General features: G+C 41.2%; 5 protein-coding genes across 5 annotated transcripts; 2 read left to right on the top strand and 3 right to left on the bottom strand.

Annotated features, from left to right (window-relative positions):
- Nucleotides 1-59: 59 nt before the first annotated feature.
- Nucleotides 60-1,862, bottom strand: LOC149391786 (uncharacterized). The gene is made up of 7 exons (XM_089618885.1): nt 1,615-1,862; nt 1,295-1,334; nt 1,149-1,219; nt 940-1,034; nt 642-709; nt 369-479; nt 60-260 (listed from the first exon to the last, which is right to left on the bottom strand). Exons 1-7 carry the CDS (start codon nt 1,802-1,804, stop codon nt 122-124), a joined length of 714 nt encoding a protein of 237 aa, XP_089475011.1. The 5' UTR covers nt 1,805-1,862; the 3' UTR covers nt 60-121.
- Nucleotides 1,863-2,056: 194 nt separating this feature from the next.
- Nucleotides 2,057-3,988, top strand: LOC149391785 (uncharacterized). Its single transcript, XM_089620149.1, has 2 exons — nt 2,057-2,231; nt 3,237-3,988. Exons 1-2 carry the CDS (start codon nt 2,159-2,161, stop codon nt 3,824-3,826), a joined length of 663 nt encoding a protein of 220 aa, XP_089476275.1. The 5' UTR covers nt 2,057-2,158; the 3' UTR covers nt 3,827-3,988.
- A 159-nt stretch (nt 3,989-4,147) lies between these two features.
- LOC149391784 (uncharacterized) lies at nt 4,148-4,680 on the bottom strand. Its single transcript, XM_089620150.1, has one exon. The coding sequence runs from the start codon at nt 4,675-4,677 to the stop codon at nt 4,330-4,332; it is 348 nt and encodes a 115-aa protein (XP_089476276.1). The 5' UTR covers nt 4,678-4,680; the 3' UTR covers nt 4,148-4,329.
- Nucleotides 4,681-4,687: 7 nt separating this feature from the next.
- YLMG2 (YGGT family protein) lies at nt 4,688-5,961 on the bottom strand. The gene is made up of 3 exons (XM_089620148.1): nt 5,597-5,961; nt 5,324-5,520; nt 4,688-5,252 (listed from the first exon to the last, which is right to left on the bottom strand). Exons 1-3 carry the CDS (start codon nt 5,873-5,875, stop codon nt 4,997-4,999), a joined length of 732 nt encoding a protein of 243 aa, XP_089476274.1. The 5' UTR covers nt 5,876-5,961; the 3' UTR covers nt 4,688-4,996.
- Nucleotides 5,962-11,520: 5,559 nt separating this feature from the next.
- LOC149391782 (copper-transporting ATPase PAA2, chloroplastic) lies at nt 11,521-17,108 on the top strand. Its single transcript, XM_089619336.1, has 16 exons — nt 11,521-12,265; nt 12,363-12,440; nt 12,620-12,717; nt 12,815-12,868; nt 13,033-13,119; nt 13,221-13,385; nt 13,618-13,728; nt 14,051-14,119; nt 14,274-14,383; nt 14,551-14,656; nt 14,959-15,025; nt 15,226-15,305; nt 15,398-15,849; nt 15,961-16,135; nt 16,410-16,692; nt 16,763-17,108. Exons 1-16 carry the CDS (start codon nt 11,626-11,628, stop codon nt 16,843-16,845), a joined length of 2,658 nt encoding a protein of 885 aa, XP_089475462.1. The 5' UTR covers nt 11,521-11,625; the 3' UTR covers nt 16,846-17,108.
- The last annotated feature ends 443 nt before the right edge of the window (nt 17,109-17,551 follow it).

Below are 17,551 nucleotides of genomic sequence, written 5' to 3'. Positions count from 1 at the left end.
TACCGAGAGAAGTGAATAAACAGTTGCAACGTTGAGGAGAGAGGAACACGAGAACCACATTCCGATATAAGCATATGAACCTTCATTATGGACATAAGTTATGTCTCTGTTTACAGTTAGTTCACAATATAGCTTCCAACTGCTTGAGATCTTGGTCTGAGCTCGTTTCGGGCGGTGCTTCGTCTTCGTCCAGGTTTCTGTAAGAGTCTGCTATGGCCCGCCCTTTCTCCAACACTTCCGAGGGTACAGTTTTGAGAAGCCTGTTCGAAGCGATATACATGTTTAATTAACACCGAACTGAGAGGTGGTTTACCTTTTATGTACGATGGGAACTAAAGAGAACGATAAGTAGGACGACCAAATATTACCTGTCCAGTGACTCGAGAGTGACGTTAATCTGTGCCTTCATTAACTCGACAGAGGCTCCCGAGTCTTTTCTTGATGCGCGCAGAAGCAAGTTGTCGAGTTCCTCCAATGCCCTTCACAAGTAGGTTCGATATTTTAACTTTATTTTTAGCAACTGATATTCGCTAATTGTTTTTAAATCTTCAATGACTCAAATATGCTGATACGATGCGACTTCTGACCGTAAAACCCGTGATATATAGAAACATTTGGGTACATAATCATAAATAATGTACCTGAGACATCGATCAACCTCATCAGAGGCAGTTTTTCCATTACCACTCTCTGAAGCATACTGTGCAACCTGAAGTTCACAAAAGAAATTCAAAATACCTCAGAAACTCTAAGAAAAAATGAGTCTCGTGTCTTTTTTTTCTCTCCTTATTTGGGCGATTGAATCCTCAAAATTTCGGCAAAGTCTTTTACAAGAGCATGATCACATTATTAGAGTCCATTAGCTAGCTCCAATAACTAGTAGGAAGAAACCAAGAGCTTGAAGTTGAAAGAAACAAAAGAAAAGCCCAGAGATCTTACGGCACGAATATTTATCCGAAGTGACGATGCGGGGCCGGCACGAAGTAGAGAGCGACAAGAAGCAAACAGCGGGCTCTCTCCTTCCAAAACAATTTCTGCACTTAATCAAGAAAAGTGATCACTCACTCTTTTTTCGTCCATAACTCAGCTACAAGTTTGATCTGGAACCCCTTTGAATGTTAAATCAACAGTTTGTAATTGAAATTAACCTAATTCCTTGATCTGGAACTCGCTCAATATCACAGCTGGCACGTAAGAGACCAAAGGATCTAGCTTCTTCCTAATCATTACAGCTTTATGAGAATCAAACTTTGTAATACATAATTAAATCAATGCCCAATGAATCATTAATTACCTCTTCACGTATTTATCAAAAGCACCGTCTGCAACAGCACCTGCAAAACACGAATCAAACTCTCAATCAAATCTGTTCTTTTCTTGATCGATACAGTTTCATCAATACTAAAAATCAATCACATTGTTTAAGGTCAGATTAATGAGACACAGAAATCGACTATAAACACCGAAAATCCTCGCAGAACAAAATAGTGCGCCTTAATAAACTCCATTAGTGATGCAACTGGTTTTCAAAAATAAAGTTGGAAAAGGATGTTTTGATATCAACACGGTTACAGAAAGGAAAGAGAATTAACGAGAGACAGAACAGAGCGTTACATTTAGTGTCGATGAGGAAGTAAGAGAGAGCGAGAGAGATTGACACTAGTCGTCTGCTCTGTCTCCACTCGCACGGCGGCGAAACCGACGCGCACCTCGGCGACCGCCACTTCTTCGAACTTCCGGCGAAGTCTCGCGGCGGAGCCAACGAGTTCGCGCCAAACCGCGCTACCGAAATCTCGATCGCCATAGCCAGACACACCTCATGCTCTCTCTCTCTCGCTGATGCCCATTATTTAATAAATATACAAAAAGAATCAAAAGATCTTATCCATATTTGCTTGTCACAGAATCACCCACCAAATTACAAAATTATCCTTATTAAATTGAGAAGGTCGTTTAGCATAAATATATATTAATGATAAATAAATTGACACTCGTTTCTTATTATTACAATGCAACAACTACATTTACAAGTCAGAGTAATTTATTCTTTTTAAATACGCTTTTGCTTACCTCACTGACATAAGACTCGCTACTTGTAGAAGAGTCACTCCTCGTCCACCATCAATCTCTCTCTCTCTCTCTTTGTGCTGTGTCTTCAATGGCGAAGATTGCGTGCTGTATCGTGTCTACGCTTCTCTTTTTCTCTCTTGTTGCTTCTGCTAATACCCAAGGTACGTTTTTTTTTTCTTCTTCTTTTGGGGTTGTATCGAAGATTAGAATTGGATTCGACAATGTGGCTTTGAAGTATTATAATGGTTTAGAATGGTGGATCTGAATCGACTGAGATTAGTTTTTCTGTTCTTCGCTCGATCACACCATTTTGCATTTTCTCGGTCTTGTGTTATTCACCTCCATTAGGATTGGAAATTACGCAATAGAACGAGCATTGTTTGATCAAGATTCAGATCAAATGCCTATAAGAAGAAAGGCAATGGAAGCCCATTAAATGCACCTTCACCAAGTCATGTCACTCTAGTTATACAGCCGATATGATCAGAGAAACAAAATGATAAAAAGATAGAGAATCTAAACTTGGATTCAGATTTTAATTTTCGATTTTTCTTTCAATTTAAAGTCCAATGCATATCATCACTACGCAATGCGCTTCAAAGATAGCCTATGTGACCAGCCAAAGACTCCGTCTTTATTTTCAATTTATCTAAAGATTAAATGACAAACCTAGATTTTGATCATTGCTAGACTTTGGTGCCCAAAAATCTGATTTTTCACGGACATAGTTTATCTAGCACTTTAAGCTCTTGCATAGCCTATGTGACCAGCCAAAGATTCGATCTTTATTTTCAGTTTATCTAGAGACTTACCTGGATTCTGATTATTGTTAGACTTTGGTGCCTGAAAATCTGATTTTCACAGACGTAGTTTATACAGGGCTTCGTTACTTTCACTTTGAGTTGATTTTGCAACTTTCTTCTACTGCTTTCACGAACTAGTGACTTTCTTCACTTAGCCGGTGAAATTACGTAACAGAACGAGCATTGTTAGCCAGTGATTTTTTTTTTTCCTTTCTCGAGTTTTTTGAAAGCCAAAGTGTTGCAATTTAGCATTGTCAATCAATTCTGCATCTATGCTCAAATCGTTCAATAATAGAAAAATCTGATGAATCTGCCCGAGTAAAATTACTAAACATCTACGAAATCAACATGTGTACGTGGCAGTGAAAGTGACAGACAACCCCGCGGACCAGCTGGTGGAAGAGATCAACAAGAACAGAACCGCGGCTAAAGCCTCGGCACTATACAGCAACCAAGGCCTGGCCTGCATCGCGCTCCAGTACATCAAGGCCTACGGAGGCGACTGCGGGTCCGTGGGCAAATCCAAGAAGCCCTCGGAATCCCAATTCTCCGAGACCTTCGCACCAAACTGTGGAGTCCGTGCCTCGACCCTGAGCCCCATAACGGGGCGGTTCATCGCGTGCCAGTCCCACTACGCCGAGCCCGAAAAGGCCTTCTCAGAGATTCTGATGAAGCCGGGGAAGGAGAGCCTGGACCTCATCCGCAGCAAGAACCACACCGAGATCGGGGCGGCCGTCAGCGGCTCCGACGGAGGCGGGCCCTACTTCTGGTGCGTCCTCCTCAGCAACGGGACGAGAAACGGAAGCTTCGTCCCCGAGAACGGAACCGCCATTATCTCCAAGCCCGGGTGCTTCAGCGGCGCCAACGACCAGTGCAGCGCCGCCGCCGCCGGCCTCGTTCCGGCTTCGATTGCCGCGGCTTTCATCGCGCTCGGGTTCGCGTTTGGCCTATGATCAAATTTTCATGAATTTTTTTGGAAGCTTGTTGTTTCATATTCAAATTTTGTTTGTTTTGACTGTTGAGTATGAGAGAAAGAGAGAGAGTGTCATTGAGAGAGGTCCAATTCCCATGGACCGGAAAGCCAAGACAATGAAGATGTTGATTACTTGATTTAATAGTGTTTGATCCTCTTAGTATAATATTAGAATAGAATAAAAGGTAACAATAATAACGATAATAATACTCTTATTGATGTTTTCATTGAGAAGTTTCAAATCACCAAATTATTCTAGTTGTTGACCATAAAGAAGCACACTTTCAAATTCATATTTTCTTGTTTCGATTGTAAGTAGAGTGAGTGATTTAAAAAAAAGTTTCGATCTTTCAATTCAGCAGAGACTCAAAATGAGCAGTCCTAAAAAGCACCAAATTATTCCAGCTGAAAATAAACAAGCACAGGAAAAGACTAAACCTAAAAAAATGGAAAAACCTGTCTAGTTCTCTTTCTACTGAACTCTCAAGCATCCCAGTTGCTCAAAGATGCCTTGCACTTCAAGACCAGAGCCAGCAGCAAGAGAATGAACAGAATCCCGCCGGAAGAACCGCCGACCCGGTGGATCCAATAAGGGTCAAACCTGGTCAACCCTCTGTCTAGGAAGAGAGACAACCCGATCGCTGAGGTCAATACCAGGAGCAAAATGGGCAACCAGGCTTCGAAGCTCACCGGAGCCTCGTCGAGCTCCGAGTCTTCGACCTCTCTCCGGTCGATGTACAGCGGCGAAAGCACCGCCACCACAGTCACTCCTATCGCCGCCAGCCTCTCGTAAGACCAGAACTGCCTTCTCCGATCACCACCAATCTCCATTCCAGACAAATAAAAAAAAAATAAAGCTCAACACAACAAGAGTCTTCTAGATATTAATGAAATGTTATCTGAAGAAGCTTGGTAGAGAAGGAATAAAAACACAAGCACTATTCTTCCACAAGTAGCTACGAATATATTATTAGTATAATTATCAGTCAGATATTGGATTCTGGAATCAGATTCTTCTGTCCGTCGAAACCCCTCGCAGTTTCCATACAGAGTCATAGTGGATCATCAAGGGAGCCCAAATATAAAATAATAAACAAATAAATGGACTATGAAAGAAAGAACTTGAAGAAGGATTTAAAATTGCAAGTCCCTAGATGTCTTCTCTTGAGCTTTTTGTTGTTGATGTTGTTCTGGCTGTTCGCTGAAGCCTCGTCGCCCACTTCTTCTGCGACGCGGTGAGATCGGAGAACTCCGCCGCGGCGGTCGGAAGCTCGGCCGGAAGAGCCGAGGCGGTGCTGGTGAAAGCGTTGAGGACGAGGAAAGCCAGGATGGGAGAGAGGTCTAGCGTCCCTCCTAATGGCGGTATTAAGCCCCGGAATATGTTCAGGTACGGATCGCAAATCGTGCTGAATCGGAAGAGACACCGATTTAGAAAGGATCAATCCAGCGTGATCGGAATTTCGTCGTTTATGCGTACCTGAGAGGGCTAACGATGACCTGAGGAGCGTTTGGGAACCAGGTGAGGACGAGCCTGGCGACGAGGACTGTGTTGTAGAGGTTGAGGAAGTTCATCACTCCGTTCGCCACGACCAGTCCGGCCACCGAGTCTCCCGGAATAACCGCCGCGAAGCCGAGGCTCGGCGTCGCATAACTCGCCTTATTCCTGCTTCGAATCTGGAACGAAAAAAACCTAATTCAACAAATGCTGTCCAAAATCGGTTTTTTTGCTTGGCGTTTGCTTTTGGTTTACCTGGCGGCAGAGAACGTGGAATTCTCGGTGGAACGAGAGAGCTTTGGTGAGAATCGGGTTCCGAGAGGCGACGGAGTGAATGAATCGGAAGCATTCTTCGGCGGAGCTTTGGATGTGGTCTCCGATGGCGAGGATGTTTGGAGGCGTTTTCAGTGGTCTGAGAAATGGCTCGAGTTTGGCTGAGGAGAGTAACAAGCCACAGTCGGGGACGAAGTTCGAGCCCGTTGACTTGACGCCATCGGATACGAATGAAGATGGGTCGCTCGAACTCGAAGCCATTTCCTTCTTTCTTAGTCCGAATTGCGTAGCTGAAGAAGATGTGATGACGAAGAAGAAGCAGAAGCAGAAGCAGATAACGCCCAGCGTGGATCAGGGAAAGGCGTGGTCAAGTATTTTTCTCATTTTAATAACACGACGACGTTTTATTTATTTATTTTTCTAATAATTTTTTCTTATTTTTTTAAAGACAAATTCAAATACCATTTCACGCGCAGCTCTAATTTTACTCGTAACTATTGAAATAATTAGTATATTTGCAGAAAAAAAAATTTAAAAAAAGAGATTTGTAAGTATCTAGCCCAAATAATATACCTTTTTATAAAATTATAGCCAAATTATATGTTTATTTAAGAAAATAGCCCAAACCTAAAACTAACATTACAACATTCCAGTTATACCCTTCTATAAAAATACTGTAACTCATCAGAACCCAGAAACACCCACCACCGTGGCCAAAGGTACGAGTCATCGCGGGTCAACTGCTTGCGGAGGAGGATCGCCGACATCGCACGCGCCTCCGAGTGCGGCGACGCTTGGAGGAGATGGGCCAGCTTCAGCGACAGCGACTCGGTCTGAGACCTCTGCTCGTTCGACGACGACATCAGATGAGAAATTAGGGTTTCGAACGCCGTCTGGTCCGGTCCCAGCACGGCGGCGAGTTGTGCTTGCTGGACCGGAGTCACCGACTCTCCTCCCTGAGACGCCGCCATGGAAACAGAAAGATGCGAGACTCTCCGAGCCTCTCCGCCGGAGATTCCGAGAGGATGAGGAAGCAGGGCATGTTTCTCTTCGAGTTTATGTTGGTCGAGAGGCAAACGGGATCGAGAGCGCCGGGATCGAAGCCCTGGCGAGCGAGCTCCGAGCGAATCTTTACACGTGCAAGTAAAGATACAGAGAGCTCTGCGATGCTCTGGTGAAAATCGCTCAGAAGCTCCCATGGGGGAGCAATGTGACGGTCAAGAACATCGTGAAGAACACGCCTCTCGTCATCCACTTCATGGAGAAAAAGAAGAAAGAAGAAGAGCTCCTCTGATCTCCCACGTGGCAGCACGTCGGATCTTGAAAGCCTCGGCCTCGAACTCGACGAGGCGGTTCGAGATTGCCTCAGGAAGGACATCGGGTATGGCGAGATCAGAACCAGCGAATCCGGCACCGGCGTTGGTGGATTGGCTGTGGGAGGAGGAACGGGAATCGGCGGAGGCGAGGGTTGATCTTGGTCGGCCATGGCTTCTGAGGGTGTTCGCGTGAGTGTCGGTTTCTGTTTGGTAGTGAAAGACATTTGGGGTTTCTGCAATGCCAAATCGCATGTCTCTCTCCCACTCTAGTTCTTGGTATCGTTTCAAATTCAAATTACCACTCAGTTTTGTTTGTAGTAAGTTTATTAAAATCATTTTGATCAAATTAGTCAGCATAGTTGCGTTCCAATATAAATAATGGTCGATAAGATTTTTATCAAATTAGTCAATACAAATTAGGGGCTTCGAGAGAGACGGAGGTTGAGGATTTTTATGGCGGGCTGTATCGAAGATCGGAGACGAATCGCCATTGGAGAGAGAGAGAGCGTTAGCTTTGGCCTTTGTATGATTGATTCAATGGTTAATATGATTTCCCCTAAAAAAAATATGATTTACTGTCGGATTTACTGTCTTCGATTGTTCACGGAAATAATTAGTAAATCGTATTTACTGTTAGATTAACTAGTCCTCATATTTGATACTTTTTCCTGTTAGATTAACTAGAAAATGTTATGATTAATCGTATTTACTATTGTTCTTGTTACGGTAAATAAGATTTACTATTGTTCTTGTTACGGTAAATAAGATTTACTATTTTTCTTGTTACGGTAAATAAGATTTACTGTTATATTTACCATAGAAACGAATGACTCAATGGTTAATATGATTTACTGTCGGATTTGTAGTCCTCGATTGTTCACGGAAATATAGTAAATCGTATTTACTGTTAGATTAACTAATCATATTTACCATAGAAACGAATGATTTACTCAATGGTTAATATGATTTACTGTCGGATTGTTAGTCCTCGATTGTTCATGGAAATAATTAGTAAATCGTATTTACTGTTAGATTAACCAAATCCTCATCTCTGATATTTTTCCTGTTAGATTAACTACAAAATGTTACGGTAAATAAAATTTACTTTTGTTATTGTTACGGTAAATAATATTTACTGTTGTTCTTATTACGGTAAATAAAATTTATTGTTTTTTTGTTCGGTAAATAATATTTACTATTGTTCTTGTCACGGTAAATAAGATTTACTATTATTCTTGTTACAACAAATAAGATTTAATATAGTTTTTGTTATTGTTAATTAGATTTACTAATTTTTTTGTTATAGATAATATTATTTACTATGATAGTTAATAATATTGACCTAAGGGTATAATTGGAATATTGGAACGTTGTCATGATAAATTGGCTATTTTCCTAAATATGTTAATAGTTTGGCTATAATTTTAAAGTAGGGGCGTCATTTTGGCTAGTTCTTTAGCCGACCCTTAAAAAAATTGAGTTATTAGTTGTATATTTGCAAAAATAATTAGTTTACAAAATAATTCATAATTTGTTGTGGTATTTGGTGTATATTAACTATATTTGCGAACTTATCACGGTTTTTGAAAAACTTATGTGCGAGACATTTAATTTACGCATGTAGATGTGTGGAAGCGAGATAACGCACAAGATACCTCAATCGCGTCGCGCCCCTTATTTTAAACTATGATTATAATATAAAAGTTTTTTTTTATCTTTCTATGAAATAACTATCGAGGCTTCCCTCCTCCGGGTCGGGTTGGATTGCGCCTCGGCCCTATGGAATGGCTGAGGTGTCGCATAAAGGGAGGCAACATATTTGGTGGAGTTAACCGTTAAAAGAAAAATGTGCGAGTCTGTTCTGATTAGGGACTGTGGTTGATTGTATGTATTACTTGATATATAGTTTTAGAATGTCTTTATGGTTTTAGTTTCAAGTTAAGCGCCATTTTATGTGACCGCCAACATTTATTCAAATACAATTTGGATTTTGTGGTTTTCGCTCTCATCATGGTGTAGATTTGATACCACAATGCTTGTTTTGTTGAAGGTGTAGATGCTCATTATCATTTCATGTTTTGCGAATGTGATTTTCTTTTTTTTTTATTAATATTATTATTATTAGCGGATGTGGATTTTGGTGTTTAGGCGAGTAATTTTTTTTTCCTCTCAACTAGTTTTATCTACTCAACACTATTTTTTTTTTTCGATTTTTGTAAGTGGATTGTCAATTTTGACTGTTTTTATTTATTTGGGTACCTATTAAATTCGTTATCTAATTTAAATTACTTATAACTTATGTTTATGATATCAAATTATTAAGGAGTGTAATTTTTTTATACAAGTTTCAATTGTCAGTACATGCTTAATTAAACGTCCACAATTTTTCTAAATTAAATGCTATTGTATATCTCTTCAATATGTTAAACTTTAAAGAAATGCACAACTCATAAGTTGAACCGTTTTCTTTATATAATATAGTGTCCACTTGAGCTCACGGCAACACAACACTGGCGAAACCTTATTTCTCATGTGTGATGTATGATTAATCAATCACGATTAATAACAAATACACTATGTTCTGATAAAAAAAAATTGGACTTTTTATTATTTTAAAAACTTACGTGGATCCTAGAATGGAACTTTAATCTAGTTAACTCATTAAAAATAGTGCTTTTAAATTAATAACTACAAATTTTAGTAAGGGACCTTTTACTAACTACAAAAATCAGGTATTTTACAATAGTAGTATTTTTCTATGATTAATTAGCTTTAGTTGTCCAAGGTGGTAAATAAGATTTTTAAGAAAAATATAGTTACTTTCCTCGAAAAAAAAATTTAATAATAATAATTATTATGTACTTTTAGGTTCGGCAATTTTATATTTGAGGAAATGGCGGCATAAGTGTCCAAAGTTTTCGAGTTTTTACACTTATATACCCAAACTTTTGTTTTCGCGGCATAAGTATCCAAAGTGGCTTCTCCGTTACGGTGTAAGTGTTTTAGACGTTAAATGTAAACGGTGAGCCACGTGTCTTCATCCTACAATGTCTGAGTTTACAAACGAGAATAAATGGCGGCACAAGTGCCCAAAGTTATCGGATTTTTTTTTTTTTTGCAGGTCGAGCAGGACGACTTTCTGGAAGACCCGAACCACCACGAGTCCGGCGGCGGCGGCATGGAAATCGAAGCCCCGTCGTTCTTCCCTCCTCTCATGGACTCATCGGCGGCGGACGCGAAAGGAGCCCAGCAATGGCGAGACACCATAACGGACGTGGGGCAGTGTGTGAAAGTATCATGGGGTTCCATCTCAAAACCAATTGGTGATGAGAGGAGTAATCCATGACCTTTATAAGCTCTTGTTAGTTCTCATTCACTTTCGATGTGGGATTCCTAACACGCCCCCTCAAGATGGCGGCTCTTTGCGTTCGCTCATCTTGGGCCGAATCCCAACGATTGGATCGGATACCCGTTTGGGCTTAATGAGCTCTGATACCATGTGAAAGTATCATGGGGTTCCATCTCAAAACCAATTGGTGATGAGAGGAGTAATCCATGACCTTTATAAGCTCTTGTTAGTTCCCATTCACTTTCGATGTGGGATTCCTAACACAGTGGTTCAGCGGGGTCCACGAGTTCCGCGAGACACTGCGAAAGTACGCGATCGCCCACCAGTTCGCGTTCTGGTACAAGAAGAACGACAGCCACCGCATGACGGTCAAGTGCAAATCGGAGGGTTGCCCGTGGAGAATCCACGCGTCGCGTCTCTCGACGACTCAGCTAATCTGCATCAAGAAGATGAACCCGGGTCACACTTGCGAGGGCTCGTCCGCCACCAACGACCACCAGGCCACGAGGAGCTGGGTGGCGAGCATCATCAAAGAGAAGCTCAAAGTGTCTCCAAACTACAAGCCCAAGGACATCGTGAGCGACATCAAGCAAAAATACGGGATTCGCCACCAAGGACGACTCGAGCTTCCACCGCCTCTTAGTCTCATTCCTCGCCACGTTAGCCACCAAGGACGACTCGAGCTTCCACCATCAAACAATTTTTTTTAAATAATAATAAATAAATAAAAAGTTTACTCTCATTTATAAAATCTCAGCATCCGATAAAGTCGTCCTGCTCGACTTGCAAAAAAAAAAAAAGATAACTTTGGGCACTTGTGCCACCACTTACTCTCATTTATAAACTCAGACATTGTAGGATGAAGACATGTGGCTCACCGTTTACATTTAACGTCCAAAACACTTACAGCGTAACGGAGAATCCACTTTGGATACTTATGCCGCGAAAAAAAAAAATTTGGGTACATAAGTGTAAAAACCCGAAAACTTTGAGCACTTATGCCGCCATTTCCTCTTTTATATTTTTTGTGTGTCCAACTTGGTTCCGCAACTTGCTCTATAATAATACTGCGCCAATTGAATAAGCGCCTCAATTTCTTACCCAGGGAATGCTATTTTCACACAAACGGTCATCACGGTGGCCCTCAGTACACACGTGTAAGCACACAGCTGGCTGAAAAGAACTCGTCAGTGAACCACCTCTTTTAATAACTTCAACTGCCACATGATAATAATACGCACATGTATTTCATTTTCCTTCACTTCCCCGACGAATTCATCATCATCGATTAATTCCATCAACTCTCTCTCTCAATCAGAAACATTGATGTCCTAACCCTTCCATCCATGGCGATAAGTTTGCCAACACTCTGTTCGCTGCCTCAGCCGGAGCTCCGAAAGCTTCGTCGCTTCAGTCGAGGAGGCAATTTCTCATCGTCCTCCAATGTCGACCGTCTTCGCTTCGTCTACGACCTCAAAAGCCTTCGATTGCCTCTCAAAACCTCACTCTCAAGACCTAGCTTCGTCATCTCGAGCTCGCTCCAAGCTGAGGCATCGGCTCCGGAATCGCCGCTCGCTTCTTCTTCTTCGCCGCCGTCGATTCTGCTCGACGTCTCGGGGATGATGTGCGGCGGTTGCGTCTCCCGAGTCAGATCGGTTCTCTCTGGTGACGAGCGAGTCGACTCGGCGGCGGTGAACATGCTGACGGAGACGGCGGCGATCAAGCTGAAGGCGGAGGTGGAGGCGGAGAGCGCCGGCGAGGCTTTGGCGCTGAGGCTGACGGAGTGCGGTTTTCCGGCGAAGAGGAGGGTTTCGGGGGCGGGAGTGGCGGAGAACGTGAGGAAGTGGAAGGAGATGGCGCAGAAGAAGGAGGAGCTGATAGTAAAGAGCCGTAACAGAGTGGCTTTCGCTTGGACTCTCGTCGCCTTGTGTTGTGGCTCGCACGCTTCGCATATTTTGCATTCCCTCGGAATTCATGTCGCTCACGGTAATGCCTGCCTCTGCTTTACTGACCCTGCGTTGACCTACTAAGTTTTACATGGCTAATCACTTTATTGGTCTGTTTTAATTTTGCGTGAATTTAGGACCAGTTTTCGAGGCTCTTCATAATTCGTATGTGAAGGGTGGTTTGGCTTTGGGAGCTCTTTTGGGACCGGGAAGAGGTAACTTATGGGTTCCTATTTTCGGTTGGTTTTCTTTTTGATAAAGTATGCTTCAAAGAAGAGCCTTGTATGGCATTATTTATCTCTGTACCTCATCCTCAAATCGTAGTAGTCTGATAGGTAATGCGATATTATGCTCGAGCATAAACCGCTAATGCTTATGCTGTGATATGATGCAGACCTACTTTTTGATGGTCTGGGGGCCTTGAGGAAGGGATCCCCAAACATGAATTCCCTCGTGGGATTCGGTTCTTTAGCTGCATTTTTCATTAGCGCGGTGGGTAAGCTGATTTCGTGGTTTTGCTTTTCTTATATGTTGTTGTTCCATTCTGTTTCTCGTTGTAATGTCTATTTTCCTGAATTTGTTTCTGTAGGTCTCACTTCTTAACCCTGAGCTCAAATGGGATGCATCGTTCTTTGATGAGCCGGTGACTTGCTTTTTTCTTCTTCTTCTCTATTTTGCATATTAGTCCTTGTAGAAATTGTTGATTTTCCCGTAATAATATGAGAAACTAATCGACTGAGCATGTTACTCGTTACCTTTTAATCAACTGAGCTCATGATCATATCTAACTTGTCTTCGAAATTTTAGGTCATGCTTCTTGGTTTTGTACTCCTAGGGCGTTCTCTCGAAGAGAGGGCGAGGCTCAAAGCGTCTAGTGATATGAACGAACTTTTGGTGAGCTAAAATATTTTTCATTCCCGTGATTTTGAACCCGTAGATTATAGCATTGAGACTAAAACTCGTTCAATTGTTTCCGTATTTGTCTATTTCTCCAGTCATTGATATCCACTCGATCCAGGCTTGTGATTTCATCCACGGAAAGTGAATCCCCAGCCAATAATGTACTTTGCTCCGATTCCGTTACTGTTGATGTTCCAACTGATGATATTCGAGTCGGAGACTCTGTCCTTGTTTTTCCGGGGGAAACCATACCTGTAGATGTAAGCACTTTGAAATTGAAATTTTATGCCTCTATATGCATCCTACAGTCACTTTGTCGTAATCTATGTATCTGCTTTGAACTGCGATGATAACACTCGTAGGCCATAGCACATCAATTAGGCGACTCTGTGTTATTGTCGGATTCAGTCTCTGAATTAAAAAGCTTTTAGAGTTTATAGCTTCTGTTTTGAAATACTACAAGCATTAGCTGAAAATGAAATGCTTGTGCAGGGTAAGGTTCTTGCAGGAAGAAGTGTGGTTGATGAATCCATGCTCACTGGCGAATCACTTCCAGTATTTAAGGAGGAAGGTCTTTCTGTATCTGCTGGAACTGTAAACTGGGTATGTGATTGCAATATATGGAGTGTACTAAACAAATGATTTAATTTCTCATCTTTGATTTCAGTTTTATTTTGTTTCGTCTTTTCATCTTGTACTAGTAGTAAAATTCTTGAGCAATGTTTCAAATGGAAACTGGATTACCAATCTCTCTTTGGTTTTGTACTAAAGTTAAACACCAGGGTCATGAGGCTTACAGCTCAAAAGCGAGTTTTAGCGAGTTCAATACCTTGCTAGAGTTTAGGGACAGACTAAATGAATTTTAAGCATCACACAAGAAATTTTCTAGTACCTATGTTTACTCTGCTTCATGTCGTTATTCCAGGATGGCCCAATAAGGATTGCAGCAACTTCAACGGGGACTAACTCAATGATATCAAAAATTGTTCGCATGGTTAGTAATCTAATTTCTTTCGGTAGTTGTAATACTATTAAATACGATGGAGGAATGTGCAATTATATTGAGTTATGTATTCTCACTTTTGGTTGATGGATAGAATGCTAATAGAGTCTAAATGTGTATGAGTGTTACATGTCACTATTTTCAGGTTACCGATGCCCAAGGTCATGAAGCTCCCATACAAAGGCTTGCTGATAAAATAGCTGGTCCTTTTGTTTACACCGTAATGACTTTGTCAGCTGCAACATTTGCATTTTGGTATGTCATTCCTTCCCAACATTTGTGCATTTTAAAGATCCTAACTAAACACCTCTCCCTTTATTTAGTTAGACATGTTTTATCGAATCCGTTTTTTAGGGAATCTAATCTTGATTCTCTCATTGTTCTTTTTCCTTTATGTTTTCTGAGCTCTACCTTCATTGCAGGTACTATATCGGAACTAACATATTCCCAGATGTTTTGCTTAATAACATTGCCGGACCAGATTGTGATCCGTTACTTTTGAGCTTGAAACTTGCTGTTGATGTCTTGGTGAGTGGCAGTACCCGTTAACTACTTTGTTTGTATCGACTGTCTCATTTTCCCAAATAGCCAACAAAAGTTTTTATTAGCAGGTTTGTTCTTATGAAATTGTGGGTTTTGCCTAACATACAAGTGAAGAGGGGAAAGATTGTTATAGGTGTAGAAACTAAGAAATAACATAGATTGGTGGTTTTTAAAGCCATGATATAATTGAGAAACAGTTTGCATTCACGATGATAAATAATGATAATGCAAACATTCTAGCAAACTCGTGTTTTTAAGTTGTGCGATTTATTATGTTCTCTGTTCAGGTAGTTTCCTGCCCGTGTGCTCTAGGTCTTGCCACTCCTACAGCTATCCTAGTTGGTACTTCTCTTGGTAAGACACTAAACTTTTGCCAAATTCATTTCATTGCCATCATTGCTTGAATTGAAACACAACAATACATGCATTCATTGAACGTGTTTTACCTCAACCTTTCGTTTGAAGCGTTTCATTTGTTGGATAAAATTTTACGGAATATGAAATCAAATTTTAATTTTTTTTCCATTTCCTTCTCTGCCCGGTAAAACGAGCAGGAGCGAGACAGGGACTTCTTATAAGAGGAGGAGATGTGTTGGAACGCTTGGCCAAAATAGATTATGTTGCTTTAGACAAGGTATATCATATGCGTAGAACCTCTTCTCGTACTCACATGAATGAGCTCTCAAGCTTTTTAGTCTCCAATCTTAACCCGTCTCCCATCTCCAGACTGGAACCCTGACTGAAGGAAAACCAGCTGTTTCTGGCGTGGCGTCTTTAGCATACGAAGACTCGGAAATTCTACGAATCGCTGCTGCCGTAGAAAATACAGCTTCGCACCCAATAGCCAAGGCCATCACAAGTAAGGCAGAGTTACTGGGTTTGAGTACTCCAGTCACAAGAGGGCAATTGGTAGAGCCAGGCTTTGGAACCTTGGCTGAAGTAGAGGGGCGTTTGGTCGCAGTTGGGTCTTTGACGTGGGTCCGTGAACGGTTCCTAGCCAAAACAAATACATCTGACATCATGAATCTAGAGCACAACATTCACCAATCATCTGATGGTGTAATACGTTCAGATTACTCGAAAACAGTTGTCTATGTAGGACGCGAAGGAGAAGGCATTATTGGCGCCATTGCGGTGTCTGACAGCTTGCGCAGTGATGCTAAATTTACCATAAAGAGGTAATATATATAAAGAGCTGTCTAATAACTGGGATACTTTTAAAATACAACTTATTTTGCTTTGACCATTGACTTTTTGCTGAATCGCTAAAACTGCTACTTTGATTGAAGGCTCAAGCAAAAGGATATCAAAACTGTTCTCTTATCCGGAGACAGGGAAGAGGCAGTCGCAAACATCGCAAAGGCGGTTGGAATAGAAAGTGAATCGGTCAACTCTTCTTTGACTCCGCAGAAGAAATCAGAAGTCATCTCCACCCTCAAAAGCGCTGGACACCGTATCGCAATGGTATTCTATAAATTTCTTACCCTTAATAATCACCATCTCCCTTATTAGAGTGTGATTAGGATCCACATCAGAAAAAGATATTTGATTTATATAACCACATGATTTCGTAATCTAATTGTCAATTGGTTTTGAGATGGAAACATGTGACACTTAACACGATTCCAGCGTTAACAAGGTTTATTGGGTCATGTGTTATTCCTCCCTTTGTAAATTGGGAGATAGATGATAAAAATATCAGAATGAATGTAAAACCAACTTTGCGTTGTCCATGAAGGTCGGTGATGGCATAAACGATGCGCCGTCGTTGGCTCTTGCCGATGTGGGAATCGCGTTGCGGATCAATGCACAAGAAAACGCCGCGTCCAACGCTGCCTCGATCATCCTGCTCGGAGACAAACTATCGCAGGTTGTAGATGCGCTGGAGCTTTCTCAGGCGACAATGTCGAAAGTTTATCAAAATCTAGCTTGGGCAATCGCCTACAATGTGGTCACCATCCCGATAGCCGCCGGGGTTTTGCTTCCGGGCTTCGATTTTGCCATGACACCTTCACTCTCGGGTAAGTAAATAAAAACTATGTCTCCACTCTCTTATCTCTCGTGGACTGAAACAATGCTTGGGCTTCACAGGTGGGCTTATGGCTTTAAGCTCAATCTTCGTGGTTACGAATTCTTTACTTCTGCAGCTTCATGGCTCTCATAAGAAGAGTTAGCTAAGGTGCTTATGTTGTTGAGCTTGCTTAAGTCCAGAAACTGTAAAATTGAAGAAGCGGAAAGAGATAATCCAAATAAAATAGAGTTGGACTAGCCAGTAATTTGAAGTCAGGTTGATTTCCACGGAATTTTGTATATAAAATAATAAACTCAATTGTATTTTCCATTTGAGTTTGAACTGGTGTTATAATATTTGAACCAGAAAACAGAAATAGAATTATTTGTGCATTGAAGATATTTTATTACAACTTTTTCCTTCGCTTCCCCAATTAGCGAACATTATTGGAGTTTTGGTTATGTTACATTAAGGCAGGCAGGAGAGAAACAGACCAAGTTTTCCAAACCCCAGAACATGAGGTGTTTAGGATTTAGGCCATTTTTTCATATATTATTGTCTACTTTGAAAAAAAAAAATCATTTTATATGTGTAATAATAGGTTACTTCATTTTTATGTATAAATTGCATAAATTCTAAAGTATGCACATTTTTACCAAATTGATCTTAAACACGGGATCCTAACGCCAACTCAAGATAATGTATGGCACCTCGTACAACGTTTTATTTAAGGAGTACGAGGATCCCGTTAAACACCCATGGCTGAATGATTAAAGTGCTTGATTCATAATTGGCAAATTCTTACGTTCAGTTCTTACTAGACGCCTGCCAAAATGAGATCTTGCAATATAATAAGTATATTGGAATTG

The sequence above is a fragment of the Urtica dioica genome, chromosome 7 (assembly GCF_054948205.1).
Source record: "Urtica dioica subsp. dioica isolate 48M chromosome 7, U.dioica_male_clone48M_v1_H2, whole genome shotgun sequence".
NCBI lineage: Eukaryota > Viridiplantae > Streptophyta > Magnoliopsida > Rosales > Urticaceae > Urtica > Urtica dioica.
The sequence above is the reverse complement of the archived record's forward strand: the minus strand, read 5'-3'. Positions and strand labels throughout refer to the sequence as shown.